This window comes from Triticum urartu, chromosome 2 (genome assembly GCF_003073215.2).
Source record: "Triticum urartu cultivar G1812 chromosome 2, Tu2.1, whole genome shotgun sequence".
NCBI classification, from domain to species: domain Eukaryota; kingdom Viridiplantae; phylum Streptophyta; class Magnoliopsida; order Poales; family Poaceae; genus Triticum; species Triticum urartu.
Genome location: NC_053023.1, coordinates 37616804 through 37631472, shown reverse-complemented (window position 1 = coordinate 37631472; position 14669 = coordinate 37616804). Strand labels below are relative to the sequence as shown.

At 43.5% G+C, this 14669-nt stretch overlaps 2 protein-coding genes across 14 annotated transcripts; both read left to right on the top strand.

The window, feature by feature from the left end:
• The first annotated feature begins 329 nt into the window (after positions 1-329).
• Positions 330-8390, top strand: LOC125535484. Of its 13 annotated transcripts, XM_048698548.1 has the most exons (8): positions 330-1163; positions 1558-1670; positions 2342-2523; positions 2657-2753; positions 3077-3200; positions 3924-5881; positions 5971-7386; positions 8022-8390. In XM_048698548.1, the coding sequence occupies exons 1-3, from the start codon at positions 432-434 to the stop codon at positions 2400-2402; spliced, it is 906 nt and encodes a 301-aa protein (XP_048554505.1). In that variant the 5' UTR covers positions 330-431; the 3' UTR covers positions 2403-2523; positions 2657-2753; positions 3077-3200; positions 3924-5881; positions 5971-7386; positions 8022-8390. The 13 variants fall into 13 exon arrangements, 12 of the variants coding, with proteins under 12 accessions (XP_048554505.1, XP_048554504.1, XP_048554495.1 ...); XM_048698547.1 differs by lacking the exon at positions 2657-2753; XM_048698538.1 differs by lacking the exon at positions 1558-1670 and having other exon boundaries at positions 332-1163.
• Positions 8391-10660: 2270 nt separating this feature from the next.
• LOC125535483 (26S proteasome regulatory subunit 6B homolog) lies at positions 10661-14509 on the top strand. The gene is made up of 4 exons (XM_048698536.1): positions 10661-11181; positions 12996-13226; positions 13775-13933; positions 14240-14509. The coding sequence occupies exons 1-4, from the start codon at positions 10672-10674 to the stop codon at positions 14492-14494; spliced, it is 1155 nt and encodes a 384-aa protein (XP_048554493.1). The 5' UTR covers positions 10661-10671; the 3' UTR covers positions 14495-14509.
• The last annotated feature ends 160 nt before the right edge of the window (positions 14510-14669 follow it).

The window sequence follows — 14669 nt, the reverse complement described above, 5'->3', positions numbered from 1 at the left end:
TGATAAATTTACAAAGAATTGCAGCGGCGAAGATAAAAACGTTTGAGCACTTCTTGTCAGCCGATGGCCAAAGTAGAAACAGGTTTCATCTGATGCATGCGGCTGGCCTGATCCTGGCCGGTCCCCCAAGCTGGCGGGGACGTACGTAGGACAGAATCGTCGCGCGGGCCCACCCAATCATTCCGGCTGTCTTGGTTAGTTATTACGGCACGTCCACATCGCAGCTCGGCACGTGAAACCCCTCCTAATTAAACCAACCAAATCCCAGCTTTCTTGCCAAGCAAGCAACCCAGCAGTCGAGGGGAGCTGTGTGCCCGTCACACGTGTGGCGTGGAGCGTGGCGTATGTCCAGGAGAGATGCCCGAGTTTTACCTCCGAGACACTGCCCACCGGGGCCCGCACCGCCCGGAAGAGAGAGAGAGTGAGGGAATATGCCGCGGAGCCCCTGCCCAGTCCCACCATCCTCCCCCTTCCTTCTTCCACATCGACGCCATCGGCGCACCAGGTGCCGCCGCCGACGGTTCGGCCTCTCGGAGAGCGGCCGCCTGACGCGGGGCGACCGCGTCCGCGTCGATGGCCGACGGAGGAGCGACATCGAGCGCCGTCGCTGGAGGCCGCTTCGAGGGGCGGCCGGCGAGCGCCGCGGGCGGGGCGTGGGCCCTGCTCTCGACGGCGCACTCGGCGCTGGGTCATCGGCCAGTTCAGCTACCCGGATCAGGAGGACGCGCTGCTGTGCCAGCGCCTCGTCCGCCGCACCGGCCGGCGCCGCGGGCCGGCTCGTTCCCCGCCAACGCCGTCGAACGGCGCGCCTCGTGCCGCGGCCTTCTTCCGCGCGGCCGCAGGTTCGGCCTCGCGGCGATTGGCGGGCGGCGTCGACTGCATTCGGCCGCATCGACGCGGGGCGACGGGGAGCGCGTCGGTGGCCGGCGGTGGCGCGGTGTGCAGAGCGACGGCGAGCGCCGCCGCTCGAGGTTGCTTCGAGGGCGCAGCGGCATGGACCGGCCGCGAGCGCGGCGTACGGGGCGTGGCCCCTCCTCTCCGTACCCAAGGCCTTGTGCCTGGCACGGAGGCTGCCGAAGACGGTGTCGGCGGAGATGGGCGCGCTGCCGCGCCAGCGCTTCGGCCGCGTCGGCTCGTTCGACGTCGAAGCTCCCGATGTCCCGGTATGTACCGTCACCAGCTCTCCCCATCCGCTCCCAGCAGCCACCGTGAATTAAATTGGCTTCAGTTTCGTTGCGGGCTTGGTGTTTTGGATATTGCCTAGGCGAGATCTGGTTTCTCTGCAATGTTGACATTGCCCTGCCCTGGGGATGAATTAAGCACTTCTTTGTTCACTGCACCCTGAGTAGGTGTTGCAGGTAAATCCCCAAATCGGATACTTCCAGGAGGAGTGTGTTCCTCATATGTTCTTGGCTCAGTAACTATTGCAGAGATGAGCTTATCCAGGTGGCTAGCTTGCATGTTTGTGAAGTAACCTTGCATGACCATGAAGTTGGTGTTAGCTTGCTTGGAGAAATCCGAGAATTCCTTACGGTCTTCTTCTCTTTGTCGCTGCAGAGTTTTGACATCCAGCTTCAGAGACTCCATCTCCACCAAGTGTCCGAGTGCCTCGTGTCCTCGGATGTTTCATCAGTTACAGGGCCTGACAGTGGGTTGCTGAGGTTCGTTAGGTTGGTTTGGGCGGTGATGTAATGATAGTCTCAAACGGGCTTGCCTGTACCGTGCAGGTTCTATTGGGTTGTTCACGTCTGTGAGACGCCTGTGCTATGCAAAATTTTAGTTAACCTTCGGTAGATTTGATGTTGCCATGTGTAGTATCAGTGTTGGTACTTTGTGGTTTGCAAGCTAGTCTTTGCTCTTAATTTTGTGAATGCCTAATTAGGGTGCATTTCTGATAAACAAGAAAAGATAGCTTTGCGTTGACTTGCTTCCACATTTGTGTTCTTGCTAGGGACTGTTTAAAATGCTGGGATCAGTTTTGGAGACTGACCTACATTTTAGTACTGCTGGTGCATTTCCTTTTAGTCTTAGATCATAAACTACTCTTGCGAACATAAATAGATGATCTCAAATTACCATAGTACTGTGGAAATGGTTTAATGCTACTTCTGGCGTTCTTACTTCAGCATCTGTATGCCCATGCAATGATTTGCTTTGAGCCTAGTTCTTATTCTCCTATCATTAAGGTTGACCAAGATTGTTAAAATGTTTGCGGAAAATTGTGTGCATAACATGCCCGAAACTTTTCCTTTTATCGAGTCTGTATCTTTGTTACTTACTGCAGTTGTTTCACACATAAAAGAAAGTCAATAACAATTTGCTCTGTTCTGATTATGTTCAGGACATTGGAGGATGTGATATCCAAAAACAAGAAATTCAGGAGGCAGTTGAGCTACCATTGACACACCATGAGTTGTACTGCTCTATGGTCCTTCAGGCACTGGCAAGACCATGCTTGCTAAAGCGGTGGCACATCACACTACTGCTGCTGGTTCAGAGTTTGTGCAGACGTACTTGAGTGAGGTAAGACGCGGATAGTTGTAACATGCATTTGTTAACCTTGTTTCTGCGTTCAGTATTTCTGTTGTCCTTTTGTTCTTACAAAAATATAGCATGTGTTAAGCTTTGACCATGTAACCAATGCCTATTTTGTTAGGTGTCGACTAGGTTTCCTTGTTTATGCTCGAGACTCCCAGTGTAAAAAAGTTGGACTTGTTTGAACTGCAGTGTTCTGGGAGATCTGTTAACACAAGGTTAAGACTTAAGGCTATACCTAAGCAGTGCGTTAACATCTGATACGATCTTTTTGTTTGTGTTCTGTATACATCTTACATGCAAAAAACATTTAGTTACTGTATGCATTACCAAAGCAAGTAAACTGTTCTTAATATAGCCTATGATGCTGTCAGTAATATTGCGTATGCTTCTTAATGTTTCTGGTAGTGGTTTATATATTCTTCTTAGGGTTTATCACAAAAAATTGCTATGTGAAGCTTTTCTTAGGTTGCTACTTATCACTTCTTTTGTTGATGCATTGTATCATAATACTATCATTTATGTGATGTATTCCGCGTAGCTGAAGAGAATGCCCCAGCTATAATATTCGTCGATGAGATTGACGCTATAGCTAGTGCTCGGTTCGATGCTCATACTGGGGCTGACGAGAAGTTCAGCGTATTCTGATGGAGCTACTCAATCAGGTAAAAGTTTCTAGTTATAATTGGTTTGCTGGAACTCGAGTTGTTTGCCACTTTAATCCTTGAAATCAAGCATTTGGAACATGCATATAGATGTAAATGGAAAACAAGACACTGACTTAGATTGTAAACCTCAGTTGTTTAGTTCCAATTTTTACAAAATGTATACATGCTCTTAGAATTAGTATCTGTGGTTTTTTAAAGGATAGGAAGTAACTTCCTGAAAAGGCTACTGTTAAGACTACTACATGCAACTTTCTCATGCCTTTAGCTCTATTTATTGCCTGCTGCTGCTACAACTGAAATAGAGAGATTGCTCTGTTGTTATTCATTTGGCCCGAATTTGGATTACAAAGCTATTAATGCTGGAAAGAGTGGCAGAGGGTGCATTGAGGAGTGGTAGCCTAATTAGAGGTACTGCTGATGAGTGAGTGAGGGCAATGCATTTTTCCTCTTGTAATATACACTCTGATTTTAATTCCATTTGCTGAAGTATACTCTGATTGTTTTATGGGGAAATGATGATGGAGAAGGGATATCACTGTATATTAATGCCATACCAATGGAAATAGATTAGAGAATAGTACTTTTCCTTGAGCTTTACGTTTAATAATGATTGTTCTGTATATTTGGCCGGAGGAATGTTTGCTTTATACTCTATAAAATGCAGAAATGCAAAGGCTAGTCCGCTCCCTAACTAATTGCTCTCTGACAACCGTATATCAGGTTTCCAACTCAAGGTACCATTGGTCGAACTCAAGATGTCGTTGTGGATCAAGGACCACCTTGAGACTTCATCTACGCTGAAGAAGCTACTTTTGATGCTTGTTCTCTATGGTACTTCTATGGTGATAGTGGATGGTGTTGTCACACCAGCAATGTCAGGTTCATATATTTCTGTTGCATTGTTCGTCGTATTTCTCTTCACCCAGTCTTATGATCTTACATATTTGCTTTCAGCAGTACCATTGTGTTACCAGTTTTCGTCTTCTCACAGTATTACTTGCATTTTTTTTCCTGTCGGTAAAATCTGCAGTGATAACTGCTGTCAATGGCTTGAAGGTTGGAATATCTAGTCTTAATGAAGGTGACCTTGAATATGTTGGTTGATATTAACCGGTTAAATAGAAAAATGTGTTACTGCATAGAAGTGCAGGATAGTCACCTTCTATTTTGATTTATTTTTTCCGCGTTTCTAATTGTTCTCGAGTCTGTAAAGGTTTGGAACATTCAAAGTCGGGCTTGCTGTTGGACGTGCCTTGTTCATATGGTTTTGCTGCCTTTCTGGGATAGGAGTTTATAATATATGATACAGAAGTATTACGCGCATTGAGTCCTATATATATCTACTACCCTTTTGAATGAAACCCAACTCAAGCTTGGATGTCTCCCTGCGGCTGCCTTTTATGTTCAACATGTATGCTTTTTGACCATATTCTTAATGTTAGTTGTGATTAAACTTCTTTGAAGTTCTCTAAGAATGTGTTTGCTTCAGGTGCATAGTTTTTGCTTGACTTAAATATAAAATTAGTTACTGTCTGTCAAGTCCTTTCGTTTTTCTTCTATAGGAACTCTGAAACTCATAAATATGTTGAGTACATTTGTGGTGTTACTAAACATAACTAGACCACTTGTTCTTACTAGTAACTGCGCCTCATGCAATGCACGTCATGACCAAATTCAACATCTTGCATCAGATTGTGGAACCTCTGTCTTAAATGCCATGTGCCTCTGGATTTGATATTATGGAAAAGAGAAAACTAATTTCGAGATATAAGACACTCACGCTAAAACTACTATTTCGAGATATGTGCCACTCATGCTTCTATCTTACTATGATACTAAAACTATTTGCATCGTCACCAACATGAGGCATTTCTGAAACTCAGGTCCTCACAGAGATCCTAGAAAGATTGAAATGGTTTCCCCCCTCTTATATTTAGAGTCAGCATCCAGTATATTCACAGGCCACTTAGTTAATAGTTAAAGCTACTTCAACTTAAGATTAGAGGTCAAACATCAGGGCAAATAGATTAGAGAATAGTACTTTTCCTTGAGCTTTATGTTTAGTAATGATTGTTCTGTATATTTGGCAGGAGGAATATTTGCTTTATACTCTCTAATACTATGCAGGAATGCAAAGGCTAGCCTGCTCCCTAATTAACTGCTCTCTGAGATGCAGACTAAGGCATAGCCTAGTGGTGGGAAGGGGCTGCTGATGCCTTCCCACCCAAACAGGTTCAAGGCACGGTACTTGCAATTTGGGTTTGTTGCACCAATTATGCTGTAGGGGGTTCCCTTACAGTCTTTCTGTCAAAAAAAAAAACTGCTCTCTGAGACCCGTATATCAGGTTTCCAGCTCAAGGTACCGTTGGTAGAACTCAAGAGGTCTTTGTGGATCAAAGAGCACCTTGAGACTTCATCTATGCTGAAGAAGCTACTTTTGATGCTTGTTCTTTTTTGTACTTCTGTGGTGATAGCGGATGGTGCTGTTACACCAGCAATGTCAGTTTCATATACTTCTGATGCATTGCATATTTGCTTTCAGCAGTAGTATTGTGTTACCAGTTTTCATCTTATCACAGTATTAATTCCATTTTTTTTCTGTAGTTTAAGTCTGCTGTAGATGGCTTGAAGGCTGGAATATCTAGTGTTAATGAAGATGACCTTGAATATGTTGCTTGGTATTAACCGGTTAAATAAAAAGATGTGTTACTGGCTTAATGCTTAGAAGTGCAGGATGCTCACCTTCTATTTTGATCTTTTTTGTCAGGTGAAGTGGTCATGACGTTGCATTTCTCGTTGTTCTAATCAGTCTGCAAAGGTTTGGAACACGTAAAGTTGGCTTGCTGTCTTTTTGGGACAGGAAGGGGCTGCCTTTTATGTGAAACATGTTTTTTTTTACCTGTTGATGTGTTAGTTGTGATGAAACTTATTTGAAGTTCTCTAAAAATGTATTTGCTTCAGGTGCATATTTTTGTTTGAGTGACATAAAATTTGTTACCGTCTGTCATGTGTCCTTCTGTTTTTTCAACTATAGGATTCCAAAACTCACAAATATGCTGAGCGCATTTGTGGTTTTAGTAAACATAATTAGACCTTTTGTTCTTACCAGTAACTGTGCCACGTGGAATGCGCTTGATGACCAAATTGGACACACCGCAAGCACAAGAATTTGAAGGCATCCTCTCTGCTGAGTTCATATTGTGGAACCTCTGTTGTTAACATTAAATGTCATGTACATCTGTATTTGACATCATGGAAAAGAGAACTAATTCCTTTCATTGCTAACAAATTTAACTCATTATTGCTAAAATTATTATTTCGAGATATAAGCCAAACACGCTTCTGTTTTACTAAGATACAAAACGATTTGCATCAGTCAACAATATGATGCATTTCTGAAACCTCAGGTCCTCGCAGAGATGCTAGAAAGATTGAAATGGTTTCCCCCCTGTTATATTTTGAGTCAGCATCCAGTATATTCACAGGCCACTTAGTTAATAGTTAAAGCTACTTCAACTTAAGGTGAGAGGTCAAACATCAGGGCAAGCAAATGACGCTCTAGTGATTTTGGATTTACTATCCATTTAATAATCAGTACTATGGGTTCTGCGTTAGTAAAGTATGTAAAGAGAGGGTAATCTTGAATCCAAATTAATGGCAAATTCTGTAAGAGGATATTACTGGAAATAATCATCACCTAGAAAAATGTAAGAATCCTCTCTAATGTTGTGTTGCATAGACCCTACAAATAGTGTGGACTTTATGGACACTCTCATCACCCAGTGTACGATATGAACGATATTAGCCTTTGCAATACATAATATATGTGATTCTACATTTACTTACCTTAGGTTGGAAGTAAGTAGATCTTAAGCATTGAGTAAAGTTTGTAGCGTAGATATTTACAAGATTGGTTTTTCTGCAGAGGATCCGAGGCAATGTTTGCTGATTTGCTACTCTGTTAGATCAGTTCAACTAGTCTATCAGTTCAGTTTGTCTTTTGCACTGCTGAGGGCTCCATGTTGCACTTCCAATATGTTGTTGAGAACTTACTATTGCTCATATGGTGCAGCTTACCTTTGCATGTCTTGTCCTTCCATGCCTTCTACTGGGTTACCCAGGGCAAACTGCAGTTTTTGTGGAGAACTTGACTGAAAATGAGAAGACCTTCTGTCTATCCCGAGTAAGACAAACTAGTTTGTTTACGCGCCTATTTCAAATCTGATATGTTTATTGCCATGCACTTTTTTCACACATTATGAAATAATTTTTAATATTATAGTGAAACTAAGCTTCTTTTTACTATCTTTATCCATTTATGCTACAAACTTATAACACTTTACTCCATTTATGCTGATTTTACAGTGTTTCTCAGGATATACGGTGTTGAAATTGCTAGCATTGGATCTGTTTAGTATGTGCCTATCATGTAAATTGAATTTGGTTGTTGAGAATGGTTGTCTGGTCAATATTACTTCGTGCTAAGTTGCCTTCTCTATCCTGATGGACTTGCATGGTAGTGTTAATCTCCTTACAACACTGCCGATCCCACTATTTGACTTGGATCTGCAAACATACAGAATATTTATAACATACTCCCTCCGTCCCAAAATAAGTGTCTACTTTGTACTAGCTCTAGTACAAATTTGTACTAAGCTCAAGACACTTATTTTGGGACGGAGGGAGTATGTTATTTTGAATAAAGAGCAATGTCCTAAGTCATTCATGCGCTGATTTGTTATATATAATTCCTTTCTTTCATTTGAATTGTCACCACTACCGCCACATAATCTTTCTAATGCCCAGTATTTACTACAGGCATAGCCGAACTTGGGGTCATGATGATCACTACCATATTGGTGACCATCATAGTGCTTCTGATATGTGGCAGGTCAACATCATTGTCGATCTATGCTTTCTCATCATCCTCCTATGCCTGCAGCTATTTTTCTTTTCTTCAGTTATAGGGAGTGTAGGAGAAGGTAGTTGGGTTCTTTTGATATTTGCGGCTATATGTACAGAAGGACTATGGGACCAAGTTGAAGTACGAAACTGACGTTAGGCAAAAAAATAAAAATCGGTGGATTTAATGATCTTTGGTCTCTCCTGACTGTAAGCCGTGCCTGCCATTCATTCGACGATCTTTTTTGTCTGCATCAAGTGGGTTTTTGTTCCTGTCGTTCCTCAGAATGAAAGGTTTCTTTTTCACCGGGTCTCAGCCCAAAGAACTACCATATGTTCTGCTGCATTGCTAGGTACAAGCATAGAAATAGTTGTGTTTTGGAAACAGAATAAAAATACATTTCCGTGTTCAATCCTTTTGCAGTTTGGCTGGTCATTTTGAAATTTTCAACTTTACAATTCAATGTATGTTGCCCTGCCCGCGATGATACAGGTATAGCTACACGTGGTGCCTATTTATTTTATTTTTGGCATCTGTTGCTATCAAGCTCTTTGATATGATACTACAATAATCTCGATTGGTTTAGCAGCAGTTAGACATTTGGTGTTTGGCAGACTGCCAATTGCTTTTATTCTCTTTTTGAACAAGCTGTATATGCTAGCGTGTTCGGGAGAAAAAGGGCACAATCATTGGATAATAATTGAATAGAAGTTTTGTCTCATTTAGTGTTTTGTCACCATGTATTAGTCTTGGCCATGGGCAGCTCGGCCTGGACAGCCCGACCGACCCGGCCTGAAAAAGCCCAACCCGGCTTTGCCCACGGGCTGGGCTTGGGCCTAGATTTTGAGCCTGACGGCCGGGCCGGGCTGGGCCCATCATATTTGTTGTGTAAGGAAGAGGCCCGGCGGGCTTTTAGTGTGATGGCCGGGCTCAAGACTGATTTTTAGGTCCGATGGCCGGGTCGGGCTCGGGCCTGGGTTTTTTGCATCGGGCTTTGATAGGTCCGGCCCGACAGATGGCCAGGTATACCATGTATGTAGCTCTTTCAAAAAAACACAGAATAGCACAAGCGAAACAACCAAAGTGGCTTTTTTTTAAAAAAAAAGACACCCAAAGGGCATCTTAAAACTGAAAATTATTAAGGAAACAGTAGAAAATAACATGACAAGAAAATAAAACTACAGCGAAAATCACACTGCCCATCTTCTTCTTCGCTTGTATGTGTCCGCAAAAGTTTGAAAAATACACTGTTGCAATAGCCACACGTTGCTAGAAATGAAATGTACAGTAAATGTTGAAGGAATATTGGTTGAGGCATCAGCCCCACTATGCAGGCTTTCAATCCTTCACCATCGGTCCAAAGGGTTGGAAAAACTAGCTCATTAGCTCATGCCGCAAAACAACTCAGAAGAAGCGGTTGAAGTCGCCACACTAAAATCCAGTAATTGTTTCCCTTTATTGTCACATAAATTACCAAAATCCGCAGAGAGACAACATATTAGGCAACACCAACCCTCACTAGCCCTTTGTAAGCAACTGGATCGGATATCATCGACATAGGGAGAAGTTTTTTTTTTTGCGAGAAAATGTCGATCTATTCATCTTCAATCAGGACAGTACAATGAACACCAGAAATAATAAAAATTACATCTAGATTCATAGACCATCTGCCGACGACTACAAGCACTGAAGCAAGCCGAAGGCGCGCATCTGTCATCGCCACTCCGTCGACATCGACAAGGAAACAAAAAAAAATGCATAGGGGAAACAAGAACTTGTTCAACCCTAAAAGGTGAATGGGATGGATCCCCACTCCTCTGGCCGCTGACGAACCGTCGAACATGATCGAGGAGGGGAGTCATGACCGCGGCGTGGAAAAGACATTGGGTTGTCCCATACCCTAACTTGGCCAGTTAATCCGGCTTAAGCAAGCAACATTGAGTTATATTCGTGACTCGTTCCCCAACCCAAGCTGCAAGCAAGGTCTCCCAAACGCTGGAGCTTCGACCCTTGCATCTCTCCCACTCGGTGGGTTGTCGGCGGCCAGATGAGTGGGGTCCCCCCCCCTTTCGTTTTCTTAGTTGTAATAGGTTCTTATTTTTCTTAGTTCTTGGATCCCTCGCGTCATTGGACGAGGCGGTGGCGGTGATAGCGCATTGGAATAAGCTCTCCTTCCCTACCTGACGACGTTTGATTTGACCTCCATGAAAGAATTGCGAGGATAGACCTACAAAACAAGCATTATGGTTTTCAATTTTTTTTATCGTTTTATATCTCGTTGTTTTTTCCAATATATTATGTACTGTTTTTCTTGTTAATCCGATATAAGATGCCTTTAAGCTTTAAAAAATATATTTTTTAAAAAGCGTTATTAAGTTCTATTCCTACTGTAGCTTGGAGATCGAATCCGTGTGAGTTTGGCATAGGCAAACAGTGGCCCGGCTACTACTACTGCCTTTCCCTTCTTCCAAGCAAACCACTGTTCGCGGCTCAGGTTCCTCCGCACACATCTCCGCTTCCTCTCGACGGATCGGAACCGCAGACCCGCCCCCCGCCACAAACACTATGCCCGCCTCCCGCCGCCCTGCGATGTCGGCCGCGGCCGTCGCGCCGAGCCCACCGCCGCTCCTCCCGTCGGCACCCCCGCCGTCCTACCCCGCGGCGCCCCCCGCCCCCTCCGCCGAGGACGACGACGACCTCTACGGCCGCCTCAAGTCCCTCCAGCGCCACATGGAGTTCGTCGAGATCCAGGAGGAGTACGTCAAGGACGAGCAGAAGAACCTGAAGCGCGAGCTGCTGCGCGCGCAGGAGGAGGTCAAGCGGATCCAGTCGGTGCCGCTCGTCATCGGCCAGTTCATGGAGATGGTCGACGGCAACAACGGCATCGTCGGCTCCACCACCGGCAGCAACTACTACGTGCGCATCCTCAGCACCATCAACCGCGAGCTGCTCAAGCCCTCCGCCTCCGTCGCCCTGCACCGCCACTCCAACGCGCTCGTCGACATCCTGCCCCCCGAGGCCGACTCCAGCATCTCCCTCCTCGCCTCGTCCGAGAAGCCCAACGTCCTCTATTCGGTATGGATTTTCTCAGATCCGTGTGCGCCCTAGCTCAATTTTAGGTTTATTAGGAAATTGCTGTCTTCGATTTTGCCAACCCTGGATTCATTTGGGATCCTGAATTTGTTGACCACTTTAGGATTCACACTAGCTGGTCTCCGTAACATGTATGTTATCTGCTTCTATTCTCAGTTATTTGCCCATAATAATAATAGTAGTAGCAGTAGGGTCATAGTTTCTTAGTATAATTGTTCAATGAACAGTAGATTATTGGCAGATAGATTGGTGGAATGTTGGATTTGCCTCTGGCCTGCCTTCAATTTGCGCGCACTTCATGTAGATTATGGCATCCTTTTAGGGCCTGTTCTGATCTCCTCCAACTTCACAAAACTTCACATGGCCAGCTTCTCACGCTAGCTTCCGGCTCTGCCTGGCGATCTCAATCTGTTCTGCTCGATGATAGCTTCTTCGAGCGTTCCATTGGCTGGCAGCCCAGCTAGACCAAGATCTGTCCTGTTCGGTGGCATTTGGGCCGGCTGAAACCAGCCCATTTCGAGGGAGCAAGGAAAGTTTACGTATGAGGGAGAGCGAACCGTTTTCTTTACGAGGGAAAGAGCAAACCGTTTTCTTAAGCGGTGGCACATCGGCCGTAATATTCATCGAACTTCATCTCTTTTATTTGGTGGAGCTGGGCCGGCCTCGCTCCAGTTTTTTGCACTGGAATCGCCCAAAGCTTCCCGAAGCTAGCTTCCGGTGGCAAAATCGTTCGGCTCTGCTTCGCTCCAGAATTTTGTGAAGCGTGGAGTGGGAGGAGATCAGAACAGGCCCTTAGTAGATATGAACTGGTTGCGCTATAGTAGTAGATATTAGCGATGTTTGCGAAGGAATTGCTTTGCTGGAAATTCAAGTGTGCTTCAGTTGTTTCGGCAGTCATGTATGTATATAATGGCATCCTTTTAGTAGATATGAACTGGTTGCGCTATAGTGGTAGATATTGGCGATGTTTGCGAAGGAATTGCTTTGCTGGAAATTCAAGTGTGCTTCAGTTGTTTCGGCAGTCATGTATGTATATAATGGCATCCTTTTAGTAGATATGAACTGGTTGCGCTATAGTGGTAGATATTGGCGATGTTTGCGAAGGAATTGCTTTGCTGGAAATTCAAGTGTGCTTCAGTTGTTTCGGCAGTCATGTATGTATATAATGGCATCCTTTTAGTAGATATGAACTGGTTGCGCTATAGTGGTAGATATTGGCGATGTTTGTGAAGGAATTGCTTTGCTGGAAATTCAAGTGTGCTTCAGTTGTTTCGGCAGTCATGTATGTATATAATCTCTGCAGCTTTTATGCAGGTAGTAGAAGTGCCGCATTTCTGATAAACAAGAAAAAATTGCTTTGCTTTAACTTGCTTCCACATTTTTTCTTGCTTGCTACTCTTTAAAATGCTGGGATCAGTTTTGGAGACTGACCGGCAAGTTTAGTACTGCCGGTGCATTTCCTTTTAGGTTATAAAACTACTCTCGCCAACATAACAGACGATCTTAAATCACCATACTACTGTAGGAATGGTCTAATAAATCCTTTAAATTTTATGCTATTTGTGGCTTTCTTACTTCAGCATCTGTATGCCCATGCAATGATTTGATCCTGTGTCGTTTTTTCCTATCCTTAAGGCCGGCCAAGATTGAACACTTTATTTCCTGAGAATTATGTGCATAACATGACCATAACTTTTCAATTTATGAAGTCTGTATCTTTGTGAATTATGGAAGTTGTTTCATACAGTGAATTAAAAAGAAGTCAATAACAATTTGCTATGTTCTGTTATGTTCAGGACATTGGAGGATGTGATATCCAAAAACAAGAAATTCGGGAGGCAGTTGAGCTACCATTGACACACCACGAATTGTACAAGCAGATTGGTATTGATCCACCAAGAGGGGTGCTGCTCTATGGTCCTCCAGGCACTGGCAAGACCATGCTTGCTAAAGCTGTGGCACATCACACTACTGCTGCTTTTATCAGAGTGGTTGGTTCAGAGTTTGTGCAGAAGTACTTGGGTGAGGTAAGATGCGGATAGTTGTAACATGCATATATTAAACCTTGTTTCTGCACTCAGTTCTCCTTTCGTTCTTACAAAAAAACATTGCATGTGTTAAGCGTTGACCATGTAATAGATGCCTAGTTTGTTAGGTACTTGTTAGGTTTTCTTGTTTATGCTCAAGATTTCCTGCGTAATTTTTTTGCACGTGTTTGAACTGAAGTTTTCCGGAGAGATCTGTTAACACAAGGTTACAAGAATAAAACTACCTAAGCAGTGCCTGTTTAGTGTGAACATCTGACGCAACTTCTTTTTGTTTGTATTCTGTATACATGAATTACAACTTGCATGCAAAAATATATAGTTACTGTATGCATTACCAATGCAAGTAAACTACTGTTAATATAGCCTACGATTCATGCTGTCAGTGATATTTACGTATTGCTTCTTAATGTTTCTGGTAGTGGTTCATACATTACACTTTACACAAGAATTTGCTACCTGAAGCTTTTCTCCGGTTTGCTACCTATCAGTTCTTTTGTTGATGCATTGTATCATTTATCTCACCTTAGGGCCCAAGGATGGTTCGAGATGTATTCCGCTTAGCTAAAGAGAATGCCCCGGCTATAATATTCATTGATGAGGTTGATGCTATAGCCACTGCTCGATTCGATGCTCAGACCGGGGCTGACCGAGAAGTTCAGCGTATTCTGATGGAGCTACTGAATCAGGTAAAGTTTCTAGCTGTACTTGGTTTGCTGGAATTCAGGTGGTTTGCCACTAATCCTAGAATATCATGCATTTCGGACATGCATATAGATGTAAATGAAAAAAGAAAAACACTTACTTAGATTGTAAAGCTCAGTTGTTTAGTTCCGATTTTACAAAATGTGTGCACACCCTTATATTAGGAATAATATCTGTCACTTCTTTAGGGTAGGAAGTAACTTCTGGAAAAGGCTATTGTTAAGACTATTACATGCAACTTTCTCATGCCTTGAGGGGTTTGAGTATCTCATTGTGAACTTTGTATGCAGATGGATGGATTTGATCAAACAGTGAATGTGAAGGTTATAATGGCAACCAATCGGGCAGATACTCTAGATCCTGCTCTGTTGCGTCCAGGAAGACTGGACAGGAAAATCGAGTTCCCCCTGCCGGACCGGAGGCAGAAGAGGCTTGTTTTCCAAGTAAGTTTCTTTGTAAATACTTTACATGGTATGCTTTTCAAAATATTACCGATAGTTGTTTGGAAAGTCTTCTCTATATTACAGTGTAGTAGATTGTATTGATGGTCTTGTATTCATAGTTCTTGCACTTGCAGTCATTTTCTTTAGAGTAGTAAATGGCTCTCAAACATTGATCTTTTTTTAAAAGAAAGTGGTGAACAAGGCAGATCTTTTGGTTGCAAGGATAATATTTGGTACCTAAACTGACCTAGAGCTCCAACTAGTAACTAATTAGTTA

Bases quoted from the DNA above. Each gene is read 5' to 3' on its own strand.
- LOC125535484 (XM_048698538.1), top strand. From the start codon at position 432: ATGCCGCGGAGCCCCTGCCCAGTCCCACCATCCTCCCCCTTCCTTCTT. The intron at 1,164-2,341 runs GTATGTACCGTC...GATTATGTTCAG, and splicing joins TCGAAGCTCCCGATGTCCCG to GACATTGGAGGATGTGATAT.
- LOC125535483 (XM_048698536.1), top strand. From the start codon at position 10,672: ATGCCCGCCTCCCGCCGCCCTGCGATGTCGGCCGCGGCCGTCGCGCCG. The intron at 11,182-12,995 runs GTATGGATTTTC...TGTTATGTTCAG, and splicing joins AGCCCAACGTCCTCTATTCG to GACATTGGAGGATGTGATAT. The intron at 13,227-13,774 runs GTAAGATGCGGA...ATCTCACCTTAG, and splicing joins TGCAGAAGTACTTGGGTGAG to GGCCCAAGGATGGTTCGAGA.